This window comes from Puma concolor, chromosome F2 (genome assembly GCF_028749965.1).
Source record: "Puma concolor isolate L17-30 chromosome F2, mPumCon1.1.hap2, whole genome shotgun sequence".
NCBI classification, from domain to species: Eukaryota; Metazoa; Chordata; class Mammalia; order Carnivora; family Felidae; genus Puma; species Puma concolor.
This window is the reverse complement of record NC_141684.1, coordinates 65,830,925-65,850,496: the sequence shown is the minus strand read 5'-3', so window position 1 is coordinate 65,850,496 and position 19,572 is coordinate 65,830,925. Positions and strand designations below refer to the sequence as shown.

Genomic DNA, 19,572 nt, shown 5'->3' with positions numbered 1-19,572 from the left:
TTCTATTTGCTATTTCCTCTGCCTGGAAATTTCTATCCTCAGAGATATTCACATGGCTCCTGGGCTCCTTTTATTCTTTTCTCCTGACATTCTTTATCTCTGATCTACGGTTTATCTTCATAATCTTTATCTTAGAACTATGGTTTAATTTTTTGTCATCCAATTAGAATGTAAACCCAGGAGGGATTTATTCACTAGTGCCTAAAGCAGTGGTGTCATTCCCAGCACCTAAATTTCTGTGTTCTTAGGTTTTAAAATAGTACTGGGCACATGGTAGGCAGATAGTGTTGACTAGTATCAAACACAACCCCTAGGAATAAATTTAGTCCAGGAGGTAAAACACCTGTCCTCTAAAAACTAACACTGAAGAAAAAGACATATTCCATGCTCATGAATTGGAAAAATCTTGTTAAAAAGTGTCCATACTACCCAAAGCAATCTATGGATTCGGTGCAATCCCTATCAACTTTTTTTTTTTTTTTTTTTTTTTTTAAACAGAGCTAGAATACTAGAGTTTATATGGAACCACAGAAGACCCAAATAGCTAAAGCAATCTTAGGCAGGGAGGGGGGAAAGGGACACAAAACTGGAGATATCACAAGATCAGATTTCAAGATCTACTACAAAACTATAGTAGTCAAAAGCGTACGGTACTAGGGCAAAAATGGACAAGAGCAACACAACAGCAGAGAACCCAGAAATAAACCCACACTTACGTGGTCTACAGACAAAGGAGGAAAGAATATACAATGGGAAAAAGATGGTCTCTTCAGCAAATGGTGCTGGGAAATCTGGTCAGCTATTTAACAAAGAATGAAACGGACCACTTCCACACACACACCCTCAAAAAATAGATTGAGGGCCTAAATATGAGACCTGAAAACCATAAAAATCTTAGAAGAAAACCTAGGCAGTAATTTCTTTGAGGTCAGCCTTAGCAGTATTTTTCTAGATCAGTCTCCTTAGACAAGGGAAACAAGAGCAAAAACTATTAGGACTACACCAAAATGAAATGCTTAGCACAGCAAAGGAAACCATCAACATGAGAAGGCAACCTACTGAACGGGGGAAGAAACTTGCATGTGATCTCTCCTGTTATGTATTTTAGATAGTAACCCATTGAGAATACAACTCCACAGAATCCCAGGATAATCTGGGTCATCTTTAGAGATAAAGAAAAAGGAAATAGAGGGTTATTTGAAGGGGAGGAGCAGAAAAAAAAAAAAAAAAAGGTACTAACTATCAATAGCTCAGTTGCAACCATGCCCACTTGGTGCTGGTATTATCCCAGAATAATCTGATTAAAAATAGGCAGAGAACGTAGATATACAGTTCTCCAAAGAGGACCTATAGGTAGCCAACAGACACAGAAGACACTCAACATGACTAATCAGGGAAATGCAGATCAAAAGTCACATTGAGAGCTCACCCCACACTTATCAGGATGGCTAAAAATCAAAAAGATGTAACAAGTGTTGATGTGAATGTGGAGAAAAGGGAACCCTCATGTGCTATTGGTGGGAATGTACACTGGAACAGCTATGCACCATAGTTTTCAGAAACTATGGAGAGTTCTCAGAAGATAGAAATACCGTATGACCCAGTAATTCTTCTAGAGATCTACTTAAAGAAAAGGAATATACTAAGGAGATAGATGTACCCCTGTACTTATTACAACATTCACAATAGACCAGATATGGAAACAACCCCATTGTGCATTAATAGATGAAGATGTGTGTACACACATACACACACAAGAATACTTGTCAAAAGAATGGAGGAAATCCTGCCATTCACAACAACATGGATGGCCCTAAAGGTTATTATGCTAAGTGAAAGAAGTTAGAGGAAAAAAAAACTGATTTCACTTATGCATTGGAATCTAAAAAACAGAACAGAAACAGATTCAGATAGAGGACACACTGATGATGGCCAGAGGGGAGAGGTGTGGGGGATGGGCATGATGAGTGAAAGGGCAAGGCTTCTGGAGGCTTCTGGTATGGAATAAAGAAGTCACTGGGATGACGCGCACAGCATAGGGAAATAGTTCATGATATTATAACAGCATTGTACAGCGACAGATGGTAGCTACACTTGCTCTGAAGAGCAGAGCTTAAGGTGTCAACTTGCCAAATCACGATGTTGTACACCTGAAGTTAATGGCACTGTCAACTATACTTTGAAAAAAAAAAAACAGTGTTGACTGAATAACAGAAATGGTCTTGAAAGAGGTGGGACAGGGACCTATGTGGTTTGAGTTAGAGAGGATGGAAGCTGAGAGAACTCAGGCTGTACACCACATCACCTCCATCTCATCAGTAATGCTATGCATCTTTATTAGCAAAAGGTTTGGGGTCCGGGATGGGAGGAAGGGAGGTGAAGTAGAGTAAGGGCTTGAATTAACTGGGGAGGTTTTACAAGAACGATTATGAAGGCAAATTAAGTTCTGAGGGGATGAACACCCTCATTTTAGGCAAAGGAAGCCAGGCAGGCTGTATTTCTCTCTGAAACGCAGAAGTAGTTTTTCTATCCAATGGTCTATTAAGATGATTTTCTACTTGTCATTCCCCTTTTACTGACACACAGAGACCTGAAAATTCACACGGGGGAGTCCAGTTCCCCGTGTCCTGCTTTTCTGTCCTGTAAGTCAAGGGCATAGAATAAATTTTTCCAGCAAGTTTCTTACTCCAAACATCTTGCTACACAGGCTTGTCCCAAATGCCTCTAAACTTCCATATGTTTAGTAATTTTGATGCCAAGTAAATTGCAATCACATCATCCACACGTACCTTCCATGGAAAAAAGGACTGATATGGTTAGGGTCTTATTACAGCCTATCATACTACAAACTGTGTCTTCATTACATTCACAAAAATCTCAAGTGGGAACTTAGACATTTAGAGGATTCATGAGTTAGATAAAATCTAGAAGGTAGATAGGGGATGTAAAAACATGGCAAATGAGGTCACAAGTACAAGTGGTCACAGGTGAAGTGCAAAAATAAGCACCTGCTGAGGAAACTTCTATGGTACCACACATTCTATCATTTAGCAGTTGGCAATAGAAGGCTGAAGTGCCTTCTATAAAAATAGAAAAGCCACCTGGGTGGCTCAGTTAAGCATCTGACTCACAGTTTCACTCAAGTCATGATATCGCAGTTTTGAGAGTTTGAGCCCCACGTTGGGCTCTGTGCTTATAGCACAGAGCCTGCTTAGGATTCTCTCCTCCCTCTCCGTCCTTCCCCCACTCACACCGTCTGGGTCTTTAGAAAGATAAATTTGAAACAAACAGAAAAACAAAATACAATGTGTATGTTAAAGGTCCAGAAAGAGTAGGAAGAGGGTGGTCCACCTGATAGTCACATTTTCATGATCCATTCACATCATTGGACTAAAATCTCAGCCCTCAAGAAACAGACCCTGCTGCTCACTCTACTTTGAATACTTCTAACCCTCCTTGGGGATAAGGAATAAGGCATCATTGGTATCGCTGGTACTTGCTAAGCGTAGTGGGAGGAGGAAGGATGGAAGGACTGAAACGATGGAAGAGGACCTCCAATCCTTAGGTAACAGGAAGAGGGAGAAAGGAGCCCCATTTTTTGGCTAAGATGACACAGAGACATTCTCACAGATCTTTCAGTCCCAAGAAGATGAATCAATTTTATAACTGGTTACCTACATGAGCCTTTCCAACTAGTATTAGACAATTTACTTAATACCCTAGGTTATATCCCAATTTACAAAGTACTTCATTTTGTAAAATGTTAACAGAGGACACTGGGTAAAGGGTGTATGGGAATGCTCTGCACTATAAAATTTAAATTTAAAAAACAAAACAATCTTTCATCAGGTCATTTAAGTCTCCATAGGACCAGGACTTTAAAAAAAAAAAGGAAAGAAGCCAGCTAACCCTGTGTAGAGGAGACCCAACTCCATTTCTTATGTATAGTGTTTCTCTTCTCATTCCTACCACCTGACATAAAACATGGACATACTCCCCTACCTTTAGTAAAAGCAGGAACAAAACCCATTCCACTAGTTCTCAACTCTCTACTCCCACTTCATGGATATGCTTCTTGAAATTACAGTCTACACTCCCTGATTTTCTCACATACCATTTGTTCCTCAACTTATCATGCTCTGGATTTCCCTCACCAGTCATTCCACCAAGAGCACCTCTAAGGAGAACACGATTTGAGGTCTTTAATGGCCAAGCCAATGGATACCGCTTTGCTGTATTTAATGTGACTGGCCTCACATTTCTAGAATATTTCCCTGGGTTTCTTTATTGGCCTTTCTATTTTGTTTCTCTGACTGGCTGTCCCACCCCTCAACCCCACTATCCGGTTCCACCTTGGTTTTGGCACTTTGTTCTTCATGTAATGAGTGCTTCCTAGATGTTCCATTATACACTTGTGGTTAAGAAATTGTATTCATACATAAGTTACTGGCATATATTCCACAGCCTAGAGAGCTCTTGAGCTTCAGAGCCATCTATTCAGTTGGGCACTTTATAGCCTCAAACTACAGAGCTGAAGTACTTACCTTCTCTGCAAAGAGCTCAGTTCTGTTACCCAATCCTAAGGATCATTTTATACTATTTCTGCTTATCTCCTTTAGTTACCCAATTGTGAAAACTATGTAAATATTAAATGGTTCCCTCCTTTCCTTTTATTACTTCCAGAAGCCAGGCTCTGCCACGTATTGCTGTGGTCACTATGACATCCATTCTTTTGGCTCCAAATCTTTAGCTTTCAAGTCTTCCCTTCTCAATGATGGCAGAGGGAGCTTTCTTCAGGAGGAAGAAAAAAAGTCCTGGAAGTTTCCTTTGTAAAATTCTTGATTAGCACCCGGTCATCTTTGGGAGAAACCAGAACTCCTTATTATGGGACATAAAGGGTTTCATGACCTTGAAGGCTTACCTCACCTCTCCTCACTCCCAGAGAAATGGCATTTTGGTCATACTTAATTACTCTGATTTTCTAGACTTAGACTGAATGCTCACCTGTAGTTCTTTGCACAGGAAATATATTCTCAGTGCCTCGAAAGCCTTGATCTAATTTCTATTTGTTCTTTATGACTGAGAGGAGAGCCAGGTCCTTGGACTCCCAATCATTCAAAAGAAAAATGTAAAATATCTTGTATATTTAATAATTCATTTTGATTCCAGATTCTTATCTTTTAACAACTCCTCTCACAGCCAAAGACCCTTTTTGACTTTCTCCACTCTTTGTCCTAGATTAAGTGACCCTCTCCTGTACTTGGTCAGCACAGTTTTGTCTGTAGGCACAGTGATGCCAGAGTTAAATTGTTTACTTGCCCAAGTTACTCATTATGCCGTGCACATGAACTCTTATCTGTAGTCCCAGATGAGCAGAGGGCCAGATACACTACAAATATTTATGGAAATGAAATGAAATCCTCCCTCATTAAGCACTTCTTGGCCTTGCCAAATCCCTTTACTTCATCCCCAATAACCCTAGGGAATAGGGAAGACTAAGATTTCTGGATTCACCAAACTGTTTAACAGGAATGCTACAAGTCCCGCCCAGCTCTGCAAATCTTATTTTGAAGCTGGGCTTCTTCACATATTCAGTAAGGGGACTGAGCTCTTATTTTGTGGTCTCTTTCAGTTCTGACACTAACTTCAAAACCATTTACAGAATAAAAATGCACATTTTGAATCCACGTGAAGTACAGAATTATAGAAGCCCATCTGGATACACTCCTTTAGAAGAACCAAGTAGAACGGAAAATGGGTTGGTAGTTATTAAATATCAGGGTGACCATGGAGAGATGCTGATTTCCTAGTGTGTTCTCCCCAACACCCCCCTTCTCCATCTCCAGCCATTATTTCATAGTCTTCTATGCAGCCAAAGCCCTCTAATCAACTGTGGCCAGTAGGGAGGGACATTACAGGACTGTGGTCTTAAAGGAGAGTGACCGACCCTTTCTATGGGCCTGCTGGCTGGACTGCAAGAGCTAGAAGATTCACTGAATCACACTTGGGAGTGTTGAGCATGGCAGAGAGACAGGACAGAACTAGAGAGCCTAGTTCTCTGGTACCACCAACTATACCCACATGAATTTCTACAGAAGAACTTTCTTGTTTAAACCATTGAGATTTGGGGTTATAGAAAAAGAAACCTACAACTCAACAGTATCCTCAATAATATTTTATGATTTTCAAAGTACATGGAGAAAAAAAAAAACAGTAATTTTGCTGAAGACAGCCACTTAGAAGTTTGCTTGAACTTTTAGTAAAATCATTTATGAAATTTACTACCCAGAACTACCTGAAAACTTCATAGTTTACATTCTACTTTATCCTAAGAAGCTGATGCCCAGAGGCAAATTGGGCAGGGATGTTTGGCAATGCAAATTCTAATCCTATAAACCAGTTATCTGAGTGCTCATAATGAACATAACAAGTCACAAGACATTTTCTGATCACTGGTTCCATTTACACAGGCAAAAAAATTTAATGCTTTATGTAGCTTTTACAATATAGACTGAAGTTCTGAAATAGTAACCTCCTTCCTTGCTTTTCAGGGAGTGGAAGTGATTATGCTTAATGGTATTACCCAGAATGTATCTGGGTGCCATACAATAAAGCCTCCATTATCAGATTGGGCTCCAAGGAGAAAGTGGTCCAGAAGCACATAAAACACTTCTCTTTCTACTAGCTCAGTGACAGAGGGAATGCAGATCCAAGACAGGCAGTACTCCATGGGGAGCTCAGGTCAGAGGAAGAGACCTGCAGCATTCAAGCAAAGCAAGAGGCCTCAACACACAGAAGAGACTGCAGGGAATAAAGCTTTGGGTATAAACAGCTGATAACCAGCACCTACAAGTTGCACTTTGATCTAATGCAGAAGGAAAACTAGTTATTCTCCCGTTTATAAGGGCCAAGAACTCAAAGGAACTTCCAGAGAATACTGAAGACCTATTTTATTGGCCACATGCTGACTTGTGAAGAATAGGTTCAAAACCAGCCTTAAAACCCACTGTACATCCTTAATTCCTAATGCCCCAAATCTGTATCACACACATTTCAATCTATCATTCATGATCTGAGATGGCTCATTCTTGCTTTAGGCCCTCATGATGAATGGAGCCTACCTGTTTTAAGGATGAAGCAATGCTGAAGCTATTTCTCTGACCTGATATAGAGGAGCCTTGAGGCTGAGGAAGAGTGAAATCAAGACAAGAGGACCAGAGAGTCCTACACAGAGGCCTTGAAGGCCAGGCAAAGGATTCTAGATTTGATGTAGTTGGCAACAGGGAGCCACAGTAGATCTTGAACCAAGAGAGGAACACGGTCTTATTTTAGGAAGATCATCAGTGTGATAATGGACTAGATAAAGGTAGATCAGGAGAAAACTACCTTAATCTAGGCTGAGATAAGGAAATCCTGAACACAACTGGTAGCTGTTGCAAAGGAGAGGCAAGGACAAGTAGGATACTTTTTATAGGAATAGAAGGAGCTAAATTTGCTCTGAATAGTTGAGGACGTGAAGTAAAGCTCATTAAAAAGGCAAATATAGTGAATAAGAAGGCTGAACCCATGATTTACCATCCAAATAAGGACCCTGCTCAGACTGAAATGGGGCATTGCCAATTACCAGGCCAGAACAGCAGATTGCCAGTCTTGGGCAAATCAGGATTTCTGACCATCCTACCTGAAAAGAGCTTTAACTGCCAACATAGAGGAGGACGCAGATTCACACAATCAATTTGATCTCCAACTCTAGCCCCAAGTTTCTGGAAGTTAAGGACATTAAAATGAAGCCACCATCCAGGGATAAGAATAAAAAGCTGCTGTTGAGACACATAGGGGAATAACCAGAGAGGTAAGGTGGAAAATACAAGGCCTCTGAAATTCAGTCTATGCTACTGAGTCACTGGATTTCTCAGTTATCTTTTCAATAGGTCACATCCCAATTGGGAACCTCCTTGCTTATAGCATTTCAAGGACCAAATGGCTTTAAAACAACCACTACCACCCATTTCCTTCAAGTCTTCAATCTCCAGATCCTATGTCCATGAAGGACTAGTGAAGTTGACAAGTTACTAGGGTGGGGGGTGGCAGTGGGGACAACAGGGTTGGGGCTGGGTGTGTGGGTATAGCATGGACCCTAAGCAGAATGCACCAGCTGGCTAGTGGGCTGGAACCAGTCCTGCACACATGTACCTATGGTCATGGGAAAGATACTTAGTCCTTGAAGCTGCTCCCCTAAGAGGGGAAATAACCACACAGAGACAGGTGTCTTCCAAATGGGCAGGGCAGAATGAGGAAGGAGTGTGTGAGGTCTTGGCAGGCAGATCAATACCAGTGGGTTCAAGATTTCGGCAGCAGGACATATGCTCTCTCCTCCCCAGCTGAGCTATAGCAGGGCTGGGGGACCAGAAATAGGCAAGGCCTGGAAGAGATTTCTATTCCTCCCTTCTCGGTTCAGAGATTACTTCAATACTTATAGTCTGATCATCCCATACAACATTTATACATTGTCTACTAGGGTGGTGTGTGGGGCTATTTTCTTTACTAAACTGAAGACCATCAGCATGGACTCTGTTGGTCACGGTTCTTGGCACAGGGTATTACTTGAATGAAGGCACACATCCATGGCTACTTTCTGTGCTTTGTAGTGACCACCTAAAATTCCTTCATCTTCCATTTCCTATCCCTTATTAGAAAAGCAGGTAGACATCAGTGACTCCTCACCCTACATAAGAACCACAACTAAACCTTCAGTTTTATCTACATAATCCACACCTTATCCTGAAACTAGCAGTTCCCCAAACAAGGTTAAACCTTCAGTTTTCCTTAAGAGCAGTTCTTTCCCGCTCCCTCCCCCCCTCCCCCGTATCTAGACAGGGGATAGTGTGAAATAGAGCTTGTCAGGTCACACCCAGCTGGGTTAGAATCCGATCTCTGCTCGTATAGTGACTTTGGGTTAGTTAGCTCTGAACTTGGGTTTTACCCAGTCTGTACCTCATTTAGCTTATCTGGAAAACAGGGATACCCAGAATTATGTGAGGTTGTTCAGAAATTTTTAAAAACAGTTGATATCAAGTATTGGGAAGTATTAGCTACTTTATCATCCTGTTAGGGTCAAGAACCATACAATAACCTCCTATTGCATTCAATCCTCACAATTTGAGGAAGGTTCTCAGATTATCTCCATTATCCCAGATAAGGAAATGGAGGGTCAGAGAGGTTAAGGAGCTTGCTCCCAGGTAACAGAGCTAACAGTGGCAAAGCACAAATGGAAACCCAGGCAGTTGAACTTCTGGACTTTCAAACGTTATGCTCACTGACTGGCACGAAGAAGATACTGTAGTTCTTAAAATCATACCCACTTTGATTTTACACCACTTCCAGAATTTGTTTCATGGCCTTAGAGTATACACACACATGCACACAGATTTCAGGTGATGCAGAAGATCCTGGTTTTTTTGCTTCAGATATAATCACAGAACCATTAAGTCTGCTTCCAGGAATTCATGGCAAGGAAAAAAAAAAAAAAAAAAAGCAGTGTTGCTTGTGTAGGGATCCCACTGACTGGCGTTAAACACAGAAATGTTGGACTATGGATTTGTAATCCCTGAAGCCTTCTGACAGTATCCATCAATACCGTTTGAAATTTTTGTGTAGTTGGCTTCATTTTTCTATGTATTTTTAAGATTCTCTTGTAAATATGTAATACAGCTCTCTAAAAAGGTATTAACTTTTGTCAAGTTTTCCTGGTCTAATTCCTCCCCCACCCCCAGATGATTCAATTTGCCACTTACTAAGCATTATACAATTGGCATTACACAACTGTTAATAGTTTATGTAGAAAGAGGACTGAGCTCATTAGCTGCACTCAGGAAGCATGCTGGTCTGCCTGGAGTGTTCTGTTTTATTCAGGTAGCGAGTCCCACAAATGATAATTGCTTATTAGACTCAACCAAGACATACAAAAATGGTTTACTAACATTCAAGAAATAGGGTTGCTTCAGGGGTGCCTAGGTAGCACAGTTGGTTAAGCATCCGACTCTTGATCTCAGCTCGTCATGATCTCACAATTTGGGAGTTTGAGCCCCTCATAGGGGCTTAACTATTGCACCAGATCATCCATCAGATTTTTAATGTTTAAAAAAAAAAAAAAGTATTGAGAGAGGGAGGGAGAATCCAAGCAGGACTCGAGGCTCAATTTCATGACGGGGAGACCCTGACTGGAGCCAAGGTCAAGAGACGCTTAACAGACTGGCCACCCAGGTGCACCCTCATCAGGTTTTTATTTGCGGAAGAGCTAGACTTGCACAAAGTAGTTCCTGAGTAAATAAAGCAAAATAATCCCAAACCGAAGTGGCATTTCTGTCCTTGGTAAGGAGAGAGTGAGAATAAAGCAAAGTTAAAACCCATTTTTGATGGAAGTGTTCTGAGACACTCCTGGTTTTACAGCAACTGTAGGCTTCCACAGTGATGGACAAGGCTACTTTCAGTTTTGAGTGTTTCAGCTTTTTCCTCCAACTTTCAGACACTTGGTAATTTATACATTTGGGACGAACTTACATAGCAGCCAAAGGGAAAACGGCCATTGAGGCTTTCACTGCAGAACAGACAAGGTAGTTCAGCTTCCTCCAGAAAGGTTCCAGTGGTAGCAAACCCTAAAAGCCAAGTCTCCACTATTGGCCTCATTTCCTCTAAGCGGCACTTAGGGAAGTGCACACACCTGCTCAGCTGAAGCAGGTCCGGGAACTTGGTCAACACCACATAACAGATGAAGAACAGGGCCACAGCTGAATGGAGTAGCAATCCTAGGTCACACGGGCCCCGAGATAGATTATCACCTGGTCTGACGCCAGCCAGGAGAGTCGGTAAATTCTACAGCCGGGCCTGCACCACCAGTCATTAAACATGGTTCCCTTGCCCAGATCTCCAAGGGCAAGGACATTACAGAATGTAAAGCCTGTACCATGTGTCTAGGAGTCTGGAAAGCAGCCTTCAGATGTTCATGCCTTTCTGTGCCTCCCGGGAACACCCTGGTGTAAAAACTGGGGATTGAGTTATCTATAGCCCTTATCTCAGCCAATGCCTCCACCCCCAGCCTGCACCCCCTAAAATGGAGGACAGCTTTTCTGAAGTTTCCTCTGCAAGCACTGTATTCAGGAGACACAGTGAAGGCAGTGCTTAGATTCTTTGAGCAAGGGAAACATTTGCTTTCCTAGCAAATGTTTTTAACCGTTCCTGTTAAAAACAGCTTTGCCTTAAGATCCCAGGCACTACCTGGTCCTAGTCCGCATCTAGGTGAAAAACTTTCAACTGGTAGTTCTTGAAGGATTGGGTCAAAAGATCCAAGACCTGGTTTTCCTCCTCTGTAAAATGCAATTGAACTAGATGAGCCATCGAAGGTTCATTCCTGCTTTAAAAATGCAGCAATGCCCTAACTTCCAGATTCAAAGAACCACCCCCCTGCAAACAGGAGCAAAGCGCTTGCCGTATATTCCACAGCAAGCCTTCAGAATAAGGTGCATAGTCACACTGCTTTATACGCAGCCCTGGGCCTCCTTATGAGAGGCAAACATGAAGTACCCTAACCTGTGTGGGGGTGGGGAGGTACCTCATTGTTTGCCCCGTTTAAGTTCCTCCCTTGAGAAAAATACGATAGCTTCACAACTGGCTACTTTTATTCTGCTTATTTTGAGGTGGCTCATTTGCATTGTTCAGATTTGAAGATCTAGTAACTACTCCGTAGGTTAGCAAGTACTCACCCTCCCACACCGTTCTCAATCACTATGGAGTTTCAACCACTCCTGTGTACAATTCTGAAGGAGAAGTCTTCATTTTCAGGTCATAGTTCACATGGAACAACAGCATCCTTCCTACGGAGCATCAACCAAGGCAAACACCGCAAATACTGGCCGTGGCTCCTCCAAGGACAGAATCTCATTCAACTGCGGGCCACAGGCTGGCACACTATAAGAAGTATGAAAAGCTACAGTTGGGACCATCACATTCTCTCAGTGAGCTAAACCCAAGAGCCGGGAGCTGCACGCACATTTTACTTTAGGGGACCAGAAAAGTGTACAGATTCACACAGAGACCACAGACGTGGGGGGAAAAGTGAGGCATGTTCAGGAGCAAATCAGCCCCCTCCTCCAACTAAAAGCCATATAGGGAATGAAAGTCGCTCCACTCACCCAGAGTAGCGGTTGCTATAAAGGTGGCTGTGCCCTGGTTGCAGAATCTTCAAAAAGAGCAGGGAGAGAGGCAGAAAAGCAGCTGTCCGGCTCCTAGGCTTCCGGAGGAACGTCATGGTGTTACAAGGAGAGGAGCTGAAAGTTACTTACAGCAGTCACCCGAGGCTGGAGGGAGCTCACAGTGCCGCGCCCCCCCCCAAGGGCAAATGCTCTCTGGGAAGGGGTGGGGGGAGAGAGCTAGGAGTAAAATGTGACACTTCTTTCCAGCCACAGGGGGGAAAAAATCTAAGCAGCCGAGGAAGGGAAGTTGCTATTAAGACTTGGTCTTGGGACGAGAAACAGCAGCACGCACTGCCCAGCCTAGCAGCTGAGCCTGATCCTCAGTCAGGCTCCCCTAGAAGGGGCTGGGCCTCCCCTGTGCTGACTCATGGCTGGGGTTCCCTGGGTGCTGCATCCTTTGAGTAACTCCTCTCTGGTTTTTTATTTGTCTCTTGCTTGACAGCTTTAGGCCCCTGGCTTTTCTTGGACCTTTCCCTTTCTATTCCCTTCCACAGAGCAGGACCCTCCTCTGAATGCAAATGATTTGCCCGAGGATGAGCTAAACACGTAAAGCATAAGTAGAACATTCCAGGCTTAAGGTTTTGATCTACCATAACAAATTTCTACGTGGATTCCACATACTGAAGTGCCTGGTGAATAGCCCTAATGAGTTTGTGCCCAAGGGTAAGTCCAGCTCCTGAACCTGAACAGACAGCCTGGTCCCGGCTCCTACCTGTATGAAGGGGCAGCCGCTTCGCTGGGCTTCAGGAAGCTCTTCCTAACCCAGTCCCCGTCAGCAGCACCCAGACCCGTTGCGATTTCAGAGGTTCTTATAGGGAACAGGAGGCTTCCACGTGCTTTACTACCTTCTCTCACATTTGGAATCATTTAGGAAGCCAGACCATTTAAATCAGAACTCCTGGGGGGTGGGATCAGTAATTTAAAAGCCTCCTCAGGTGATTGCAGTGTTCAACCACCACGCTGGTCTAGAGCGGAGCCTCTCAAACTTTAACAGGCATAGACATCAAATCACCTGTGGATTGTTAAACTGCAGCCTCTGATGCAGTAGTTTGGGCCTGGGGCCTGAGATTCTGCATTTCTAACAAGCTTTCAGGTGATGCTCATGCTGCTGATGTTTCCACCACATTTTGAGCAGAGCTGTGCTTGAGAATGAGGTCTGCTTTTTCTCCTCTCTCTCAAAACTAGGGGGAAATAAAAAACTTTGATGATGAAAAAGGCATTTCTTTTTTTTTATGCACTTGCTCCTACGCAGATATACCAGAAAACCCGTCTGGGGGCATGTACTTTGCTCTAGTAAATAAGAACGGTGTTATCTAGAGTGACTCCTGTTATTCCCCATGCCAAGGCCCTGTACTATTCCGGAAGAGAGTGGGAATCAGCGTCTCTCTATACACTCACTCAAACACTTTCCAAATTTCCTGAAGAGTCATAGCCAAGGATTCTGTACCCTCTAATATTATAGCCAGAACACTGTTTAGAAGAGAAAGTACCCAATCTTTCCCCATGGTCTCTACATGGGGAGTAGAACCAAACTCATAGTTTGGTTTATAACACAGCTGAAATGATTTTCAGTTAAAATGATTCTCTAAGGCTTCCTTAACTACCCCAGGATTAGTTTAATCTCTTCTCCGTGACCCCCTAATACCTGTATGTTTTCTACTGTAGGGTATAGTACATTGAATTGAAGTATTTGCCTCGTTCTCTCTCGAGGCTGCCTTCTCCTTGAGTGTAGAACGGTACCCCTTTCATCTTTGTACGCACTTCCTTATATCTCCTAGAGAGAACACAGTGGTTGCTGAAGCAATAATCAGCAATGTTTGTTGAGTGAATGATGAACCTGAGAAGGGATTCATTCAACATTTACTCTGTGACTTCTGTATCCACACAGAGGAAAGGATGGAGGCTCTTGAGGAGTGGATGGTCCCAGGTCTCCTGGTTTTGTTTCTTGTTTGTTTACGTTGTTGTTTCCTTCCCTCATGACTTTCTGGCCCAATGCTCTGGTCTTTGTAAAGTGGTCAGGCTGTTCTGCAAGGTTCATGGCGATGCTTCCTGGGGCCATTTTGACAAGGTCAAGAAAGCCTGTGTAACTATGAATGAACTGTGGAAATAAGAGGTTATTTTGTAAATAAAACACTTCATTCCTTTGCATTTCATTATGTCAGAACAATGTATAAATCTGTCATATTATATCACAACATTAAACTAGGAATGTTCGGTCTCTGACTGGGGATTAAGCTCATCCTCAAATCATTCTGAAGGATTCAATCCAGTGAGCACGTTCAGCAAAGACTGCAGACTCTGAGACCAGGGTAATCATTTCCTGGACCATCAAAAACGCAAGAGACCCTGGAGACATCCTGTAGCCTTCCTAAAAATTTCAGATCAAAGAGAGATTCTTAAACAATAGAAGTCATTCCTAGCAATCTTCCTCTGGTTTTCTAAGGACCAGGTTATCTGATCAAACTTCTCCTGGATTAGATAAGCTCCCATAAAATGAGTGATAAATGGAGTCCATTTAGCAAGTGGGAGGGGAAGAGAATGGCTTTACAGATAGATTCAAAGATAAAAGTCCCCCTTTTTAGGCACTGAGAGGGAGTGAATTATTAAACCAGTTAGAGATTTGGACATGGAAAGATGAGAATTTCTATTTATTGACTATGCCTTTGTCATATTTTAGTGGAAGAATGAAATGTTTTAAAAAGAAATACTACCCTACAGAGAAGCAAAAGGAAACTGCAGTTGGGAAAAGAAAATGCCATTCTTGATTTGGGTGCATTGTTGTCCATGATTAGATAAGTTTTTTTTATTGAAGTGTAGTTAGCACACAATATTATTTTAGTTTCATATGTATAACATAGTGATTCAACATCTATATATATTATGAAATAGTGACCACAATTAGTCCAGTTACCATCTGTCACCACAGAAACCTAATACGACATTGACTATATCCCCTATGCTGTACATTATTATTGCCATGGCTTATTTATTTTATAACTAGAAGTTTATACCTCTTGGTCCCCTTCACCTATTCACCCCCCCTCCCTCCACCTCCAAATCTTCCTCTCCTCTGGAAACCATCATTCTGTTTTGTTTATCTGAGTTGGTTTTGTTTTGTTGTTTAAATTCCACACATAAGTGAAATCATACAGTATTTGTCTTTCTTGGTCTGACTTATTTCACTAAGCATAATACCCTTTAGGTTCATCCACGTTGTTATAAATGGCAAGATTTCATTCTTTTTGTATGGTTGAGTTATTACTGTTGTATATATATGTATGTATATACCACATCTTCTTTATCCATTCATCTATTGACAGACACTTTGGTTTTTTCTGTGTCTTGACTGTTGTAATTAATGTTGCATTGAACATGGGAGTGCATGTATCTTTTCAAGTTAGTGTTTTCATTTTCTTTTTTTTTTCTTTATTAAGTTTTTAATTTAAATTCTACTTAGTTAACATACAGTGTTATATTAATGTTATATTAGGAGTATAATACAGTGATTCAATAATTCTATACATAGTGCTCATCATGATAAGTGTACTCTTTAATCCCCATCACCTGTTTCAAACATCCTCCTACCCACCTCTGCTCTTGTAACCATCAGTTTGTTCTCTACAGTTAAGAGTCTATTTCTCGGTGTGTCTTTCTCTCCCCCCCCCCCCACTTGTTTGTTTTGTTTCTAAAATTCCACATACAAGTGAAATCATATGGTATTTGTCTTTCTCTGACTGACTTATTTCACTTGGCACCATATTCTCTGGCTCCATCCATGTTGTTGCAAATGTTAAGATTTAATTCCTTTTTATGACTGAATAATATTCCATTTTGTATATATACCACATCTTCTTTATCCATTCATGTATCAGTGGACACTTGGGCTTCTTCCATGGTTTGGTTATTAAAAATAATGCTGCAATAAACATAGGGGTGCATGTATCCCTTTGAATTAGTGGTTTTGTATTTTTTAGGTATATACCCATTTGTGCAATTACTAGATCATAGAGTAATTCTATTTTTAGCTTTTTGAAGAACCCCCATACTGTTTTCCATAGTGACTGCGCCTATTGACATTCCCACCAACGGTATGAGGGTCCCTTCTCTCCACAATCTGGCCAACACTTGTTATTTCTTGCCATTCTGACAGGTATAAGGTAATATCTTATTGTGGCTTTAATTTGCATTTTCCTGATGGTTAATGATATTGAGCATCTTTTCATGTGCCTGTTCATGTGCCTGTTGGCCATCTGTGTCTTCTTTGGAGAAATGTCTATTCACATCTCCTGCCCATTGCTGATTACATAACTTTAATGCCCTTTCCCAATCTGAATTCTATGATGTTGTAGGGAAAGATTTTGTAAAACATTTTCTTAAGTATATGAATGAAAACCCTGAAAATTTATTTTGGTAAAGATAAATGGAGGAGAAGTTAAATGGGTATGGTTGGGCAACCCTCCAATTACCTCAGTTGGTTTTGTGCTCATTCCTCAATGTCTTATTAACACAGACCTGTTGCTTGTCAGGCATCTTTTATGGCCTTTTGCTATTGTTCCAACACGTGAGGAACTGGCACATGTGATGTTAAGTTACTGCCTTATGCAGTCTTGGCAATTCTGTGAAGAATGTTGTGAAGCTTCCTTTAACAATGCATCACTAATGACTCCCACCCATCTCTCTTATTCAGCACCATCAGCCATCCCTTCTTGCCTCTACATCTTTAATCTTTCTCTTGTCAACTATCCATATTTCTCCTATCTTTAAATGCAACCTACCTTTCTTCTATTTCCACACTCCTGAATTCTGACAATATGCTTTCCATCCCTACTTATGATGCTTATTATTATTATGCTTATTAGTATGCTTTCCATCCTGAACACTTATGAAACTTTCTCTTAAAGATCCATGGTTATTTCTAAGTGGGAAACCCTTTGTTGTCATTCTGCATTTGTATGGTTTCTAAGGCTATTTATCACCACCACCACCACCACCCCCCTGCCCTGTTTGAAACTCTTCTTTCTTGTGATTGGGGACATTGTCTCCTCTATTCCTCTCTTTCTTAGAGTCCCTCTCCTATTTTTTAACTGCTTACAAAGTTGACATTCACAGGGGTGTTGGCCCTCTCTCTTCTTGATGTGCTGTGGACAGAAATGGCTGGAATAGTTTTGTGGATGAGGGTGACTTGATTTGGGTCTGGAAGGGAAGGAAGGGTTTGGCCGTATTGAGATAGGAAAGCTGGAGAGAGGTGGCCATTATTATCAAGGAAACATCATAAACAAATACAAAGGATGTGGTTCTTGAGTTTGTGAAAGTTGGTGCTGGTGGAAGAGCTAGGTAGATAAATAAATACAGAGTTACACTTGGTGGTTGAATTAATTATATGCAAACAAATCACAGATTCTGTGACAGAAAGTTAAGGGGGAGTAGATTACATATGCAGGGTGTTCTGAGGAAGTGGACCTTCAAAGCAAATATGAAGAGCCGGCCATAGCAAGAAAAGGGTGGTGGTGGGAGTGAGGGTGAAGACGAGACCATTGCTGTTAGAGGGAATAGCACAGGCAAAGAAGTCCTGTTCAGAATTTATGGTCCTTTCTCCAGTCAAGACAGGATAAAGAGCAGCATTCAGGGTCCTAAGTTTGGCCTTCAAGGCCCTTGAAAACATTTTCATTTTTATCTTCTTCAATATTTTCTGAATACTCTGTATCTTTTCCTTCCTCTGGGTTGGCTTACATTTATTTGATAATAATGGCCATCTCTCTCCAGCCTTCATGTCTTCTATCCAGCCAAATCCTTCCCTTCCTTCTAGGTACAGTTCAAGCCAGTCTCATTTATGAAACTGTTCCAAGACCATTTCTGTCCACAGTGCTCAACTTCTAAGCACTGATATAATCACTCATGTACACCCTTATGTTCTGGTGTATATAGACACTTAATTCAGTATTACCATTTATTATAAACTGCTTGAGGGCAGGCACTCTATTGTGTACATCTTCATGTTCCACAATGCCTGGAGTTCTGCTGGATCCATAGTTGACATCCGTTAACAACCAAGTTGTTGGCTTACCTTTCAGCTTAGACCTCCTGGGACCTTTCAACTGTTAAGGGGAGCCCTTGTCTAGAACCCCAGAATGCACCCTTATCCTTGGCTAGCTCTCTCACAAAAAGAGTCTTGCTCACTAGGATGAAAGAGCAATTTGAAGCAAGTGTTATTGATGGACAAGCCTATTATTATATTTTTAACCACTTGTAATTATGTTACAAAGATGTTTTATAGAATTTATGGAGCAAAGCCAAAGTATTCTAATGCAGGAAGGTGGGAACAAGTTCTATCTGCTGAGTTCAAGCAGCCAAAGAGACTTCCCATCTTCTCCCTCTCTTTGCCTTTTCTTTCTCTCCCTCCTTCCCTCCTCTTCTCCCTCCTGGCTCCCCTTCCTTCCTGAGACCTGTCTCCAAGGTTCTTATGAAGAGAGACGGTAGGGAAAACATAGTAGATAAAAATACTTTAAAGATTACTACTTCAAATGACAGAGAAAGGATGTTTGTGTTATACTGTTTGTAACATTAAGTGCTTTAATGAAAATTAAGAAATTTGAGATGGATGGAGCATAAAATAGAGATTAAGAAAGTTTGATTAGAATAAAGTCTAAAGCAGGGCACCTGGGTAGCTCAGTCTGTTAAGAGTCTGACTCTTGGTTTCAGCTCAGGTTATGATCTCATGGTTCGTGAGATCAAGTTCCACATGGAGCCCCATGTCGGGCTCTGTGCTAACACCATGGAGTCTGCTGGGTATTCTTCCTCTCTCCCTCTGCCTCTCCCTCTCCCTCTCCCTCTCTCTCTCTCCTTCTCTCTCTCTCCCCTTCCCTTTCTCTGTCCCTACCCCGCTTGCACATGCATGCACACACACTCTCTCTCAAAATAAATAAACTTGAAAAAAGGATAAAAGTCTAAAGCAACAGTAAAGCAAATGATTGAAGAGCTACTCTTTTATCCATTTGCCTAGGGCAACAGTTGAAAAAAAGACAAAAACAAATAAGAATGGAAAAGTAATGACAGAAAAGACTCAGATATAAACAAGACTTTTACAAAAAAGATGAGGTAGAGGGGAAATTTCAGATATAACAAAGATCAAGAGAGTAGGTCATGGAATCTGGCCTGAGAAAGAAAAGCCGGGAGGAATGAGGGAAGTCAGGCAGGCAGTAATGATTTGTGGTCAGACCACTGGACACTCAGGCAGAGGGAGAAGAATGTTTCCCTAGTGCTGAAGGACAGAAAGAGTAAATAGAAAAATAAAGGAGCTCTATTCCAATTAGCTTAGAGATAAATG

General features: G+C 41.6%; 1 protein-coding gene across 2 annotated transcripts in view; it reads right to left on the bottom strand.

Moving 5' to 3' along the window:
* The window catches only part of CPA6 (carboxypeptidase A6), a 525,192-nt gene that overhangs the window by 300,967 nt on the left and 204,653 nt on the right, over positions 1 to 19,572 (bottom strand). The window contains exon 1 of one of the 2 annotated variants that reach the window (XM_025922810.2): positions 12,189 to 12,552. The exons of the other annotated variant lie outside the window; for it this stretch is intronic. Coding sequence (XP_025778595.1) covers positions 12,189 to 12,304 — 116 coding nt within the window. The 5' untranslated portion in view covers positions 12,305 to 12,552. Of the gene's footprint in view, positions 1 to 12,188; positions 12,553 to 19,572 lie in introns of those variants that run through there. 2 annotated transcript variants of the gene reach the window in all.